The sequence below is a fragment of the Monopterus albus genome, unplaced genomic scaffold, assembly GCF_001952655.1.
Source record: "Monopterus albus unplaced genomic scaffold, M_albus_1.0 scaffold52.1, whole genome shotgun sequence".
NCBI classification, from domain to species: domain Eukaryota; kingdom Metazoa; phylum Chordata; class Actinopteri; order Synbranchiformes; family Synbranchidae; genus Monopterus; species Monopterus albus.
The window spans coordinates 1,585,157-1,589,064 of record NW_018127932.1 but is presented as its reverse complement, the minus strand read 5'-3'; the positions used below and the strand labels follow the sequence as shown (position 1 = coordinate 1,589,064).

At 42.1% G+C, this 3,908-nt stretch overlaps 1 protein-coding gene across 7 annotated transcripts in view; it reads right to left on the bottom strand.

The window, feature by feature from the left end:
- Window positions 1–2,189, bottom strand: part of ccdc88ab (coiled-coil domain containing 88Ab) — a 58,308-nt gene extending 56,119 nt beyond the window's left edge. For 6 of the 7 annotated variants that reach the window (XR_002275087.1, XM_020601614.1, XM_020601615.1 and 3 more), the window contains exons 1-2: window positions 1,460–2,189; window positions 1,206–1,306 (exon numbers count right to left, since the gene is read on the bottom strand). Coding sequence is in view for 6 of the 7 variants with exons in the window: in XM_020601614.1 (XP_020457270.1) it covers window positions 1,206–1,306; window positions 1,460–1,522 (164 nt within the window). In the remaining variant the exon portion in view is untranslated. The remainder of the gene's footprint in view (window positions 1–1,205; window positions 1,307–1,459) is intronic. The other variant, XM_020601613.1, reaches the window with a different exon arrangement.
- Between the last annotated feature and the right edge of the window lie 1,719 nt (window positions 2,190–3,908).

Below are 3,908 nucleotides of genomic sequence, written 5' to 3'. Positions count from 1 at the left end.
AGTGACAGGAGAGCAGCAGGCGGTTGAGGACAGTAGAAGATGGCAAAGCAGGAGGAGGACACAAACCAGAGACAGGAAACAGACGGGTTAATCAGCTCCTCGTGCAACACAGCTGCAGCCTAGTCCATGGTAAAAACTAATCAGGCTGGACAGTAAAATCTGCTAAGACAGAAATAAAAAGAAAGGCTTAAATGCAGACTTATACTAAGGCAAGGTGATCAATCGTTATCCCATGAAAGTACAACACATTATAATCTCTTTGAGAAGTGAAAATTAATTCCATGGGGAGCAGGGTTGACTGAACCTTCAGACAGGCAAGCAGGAGCAGCAAATGCTGACAGTGTAGAATGTAGCATTAGTGGAAAATGTGAAAAAATGTTAAGCTAGCGGGAAGCAGCTGCCTGGAGCCAGACAAAGGAACAGAAAGCTGCCTTCTGTCATGATACATATCTAAGCAAGTGACTGGAAAGGCAGATTTGACATGTAAGGTCTCCAGCTTCCTCCAGCAGCCACTGTGTCTCACCATCAAGAGATCTGCCAAAGCATCTACTTCCTTTTAAATGAATAACAAACAAATGTATGTCCATGCTAGTCTACTGCAATGCTGTATAGTCTGCGTCTAGATCCTGCACTGCCAACACCGTTTCTCCACTATTTCTACTTCAATCTACACCACAACATGAAAAGTGAGCTCTGCAGCTTCCAGAGGTACGGTTTCTAACAGTCCGCTGCAGATGATTTCGGGGGGGTAATTTGAATTTGTGGAGATGCTTGCTGCCTTCTTGCACCAGGGACCCAATCTACACAGCTCTAAGTGATCCCAATAATAACTGTCCACACAGATTTCTGAGTGCGTCCTGTCATATACCCCCAATACAATGTCCCTTTGTGTGCCTACATTCAATTTAAGTGCTGGGCAGAGTCTGGAGTTCTTAAAGAATTGCTTCATCAGGGCATCACCCTTCAAAGACCCCAAGGAAAGTATCATTTTAGCCCTCTTCCACACTTAATATACAGCCTGTATATTAAGCAAAAGATCCCCATATTTATCCAACTACTGGACGTGGATACTAGACCATGTAAGGCTTTGACACATAAATTTCTTAACATGGTGCGTTTGAGGACCAGGGCACATGTCTGAATGCCCTCATTTGGCTGATTCTGCGGGGACATATGAACATGTCTGACTATCTCAAATTACTTACATCTCAAGCATTATCTCGTTGAGATAAATCCCATCCACTAATTCAATATATTCCGATAATTTGGTGCCATCGGTCACTGTCGGCCGCCCGACTGTCTTCACCTGGAAAAATACATGGGACAATACAAATGTGGGTTAAGATCAATAAACACTTAAAGGGAAATGCTTCCACGGGGTAAGGACAAGGCAGTTAATTAATTAGGTATTTAATTTGGTATCTTTAGCCACATTTGAATAGTTAATTAGGGAGTTTACCCAGCAGACCAAAGGCGTCAGCATAAATTGCTCCAGCAAAGGGGTGAAAACCTCGTTGTCCATATTTCCCAAGGCAATTGGCGCCGCTTATTTCAGCAGATATGGAAAAATGTGCACTCCTCGGGGAAAATTGTGTCTGTTAAGACTCCACTGGTGTAGTTGATTCAATTAAATCGACGCTCATTTTGGCTAAAGGGCACTGAAAGACGTTCGTGGTTTCTCGGAGGAAGAAAGGAAAACGTTAATCCACAGTCTTCTCCACACACGACCCAGCTGACAAATGACAACGACAGGGCTTGTCTGCATCACGGGGGGGCAGTAGTCACATTTTTTTGTTGAAACCCCTTAGCAAAATGCATTCTCAAATTTAGCCTCCTCGGGCTTAGCTAATGTCCTACAAAAGCGAGTAAAGACAAACTACATGAGACCTGTCAGGTATGGTTTTATGCTAGCGGTTTACTCTGGGAAAAGCACCGTTACTGCCAAAAAGGAAAAAAGCTCACAACTAGCTAAAAGGAAATGTCCCTCCTCCTGTGCGGCCACATAAAGAAAATATCCAATGCAGAAAAATCCACAAACATAAGGTCTGGCTTTTCAAATCAATGGTTTGACTCCTCTAATTTACTGTAAAGTCACTCCTGCCCGGCTCTCCACCCTCCTATCTGCCTCCGCTCAAACGCTGATGATGAGCTGAGAGGGTGGCTGGAGGACACGGAGCACCGCCCCTCTGTCCGCTCTGTGCATCTCCCTCCGCCTCAGCTGTTCCACAGGAAAAATAGGCCACTAATCAATGCATCCCTTTCTGTTTGGTTATAAGGTCTCACTGTCAGTAATGGTTCTTGGAATCCTGAAAAACATTTGGTCATCATGTACTATAAAATAATTTGCAAAGCAGTGGTGAAAGGAAGGTAATTAAGGAATGATGCAGACATAAGTGAGGTGGGTATAGGTTCAGCTGCAGCTGTACTCTTGTAATGCTATGGCATACTAAACTTTTTTGGCTTATTTTATTAATTAGCAAGTAAAAATATTTGGGATCCATGCACATCTTTTGTTTGCATTTAAAATATAAAGTAAGATAAGTAGGCTACTGACACCTGGTGGGTAAAAGAACCTAAATGCAGTGCTGGGGAAAGCATCTTAAGAAAAGTAACAACATCGCAGGGTTACACATACAGTACATGTACTCTGTTACAAGTAGTCCTGCATTCAAAATGTTACCTAAGTACAAGTTCAAAAGTATTTGCACAAATTAAAGTATTTTTATGCAGAAAGGCATAGTTCACACGAATGTATTGTTGAGGTGTACCACTATAATGGTGCAGCTGGTAAACCTTATAATTTTAAGTACTTTGCATACTGCTGGGACCAATAACACCTTATACTGTATTATTAATTTGATTTTGAAAGTAGTGACACCAGCTATGCTGTATGGGTTATAGACTGTAGCAGTGAAGAAAAGGCAAGAGGCAGAGATGGAGGTAGCAGAGATGAGGATGTTGAGGTTCTCTTTAGGAGGGACCAGGATGGACAGGATTAGGAATGAGCACATCAGCGGGACAGCTCAGGTCGGCTGTTTTGGGGACAAGGTCAGAGAGGCCAGATTGAGATGGTTTGGACATGTGCAGAGGAGGGATAGTGGTTATATTGGTAGAAGGATGCTGGAGATGGAGCTGCCAGGCAAGAGGTCAAGAGGAAGTGGAGATATATGGATGTGCTAAAAGAGGACATGAAGTTAATTGGGGTGAGAGTAGAGGATGCCGAGGATAGAGTTAGGTGGAAACAGATGATTCGCTGTGGCGGCCCCCGATGGGAACAGCCGAAAGAAGAAGAAGAATCTGATTGTGAAAGTAATTAGTAACTGAAGTTTTCTGAAGTGGATTAAACAGTACAATATTGGCCTCACTACAGTATATTGTAGTGAGGCCAAAATATTAAGTAACAGCAAAGGCCAAGACATCAAAGATATACAATCTAAATAAAAGCCAATTTAAGAAATGCCTAGGATTAAAAAGTCACTTAAATAAATCTGTTAATATGTCAAGTTTAACTCAGAAAGTGTAATAAGCTCTTGGTGTATGAAGTGTAATGGGGGCTTACTGTGTTATGTACAGCTATTGACCACAAATTTGAAACAAAAAATGTATGGTGAGCTTCATTTTATAACAGCAACAGTTATTTTGAACACACAATATTTCCTTTAGCAGTATCAGGAACAAAGTATTCACTGAATATGTAAGTCCACACCCACACTCCTTCTGTGTGTAGTTAGGTGATACCTAATCAACAATTGATAAATGACTGTGCCGGTGTGCATAGGCAGCAGAGGCTGTTTGGCCAAACAGGCAATTAAAACACAACCACTGATTTGGGAACCTGGGACCTGAGTCACCTCCCAGGAACCCAGTAAGAATAAATTATATGTTCCTTTAAAATGCTCAATAAGCAC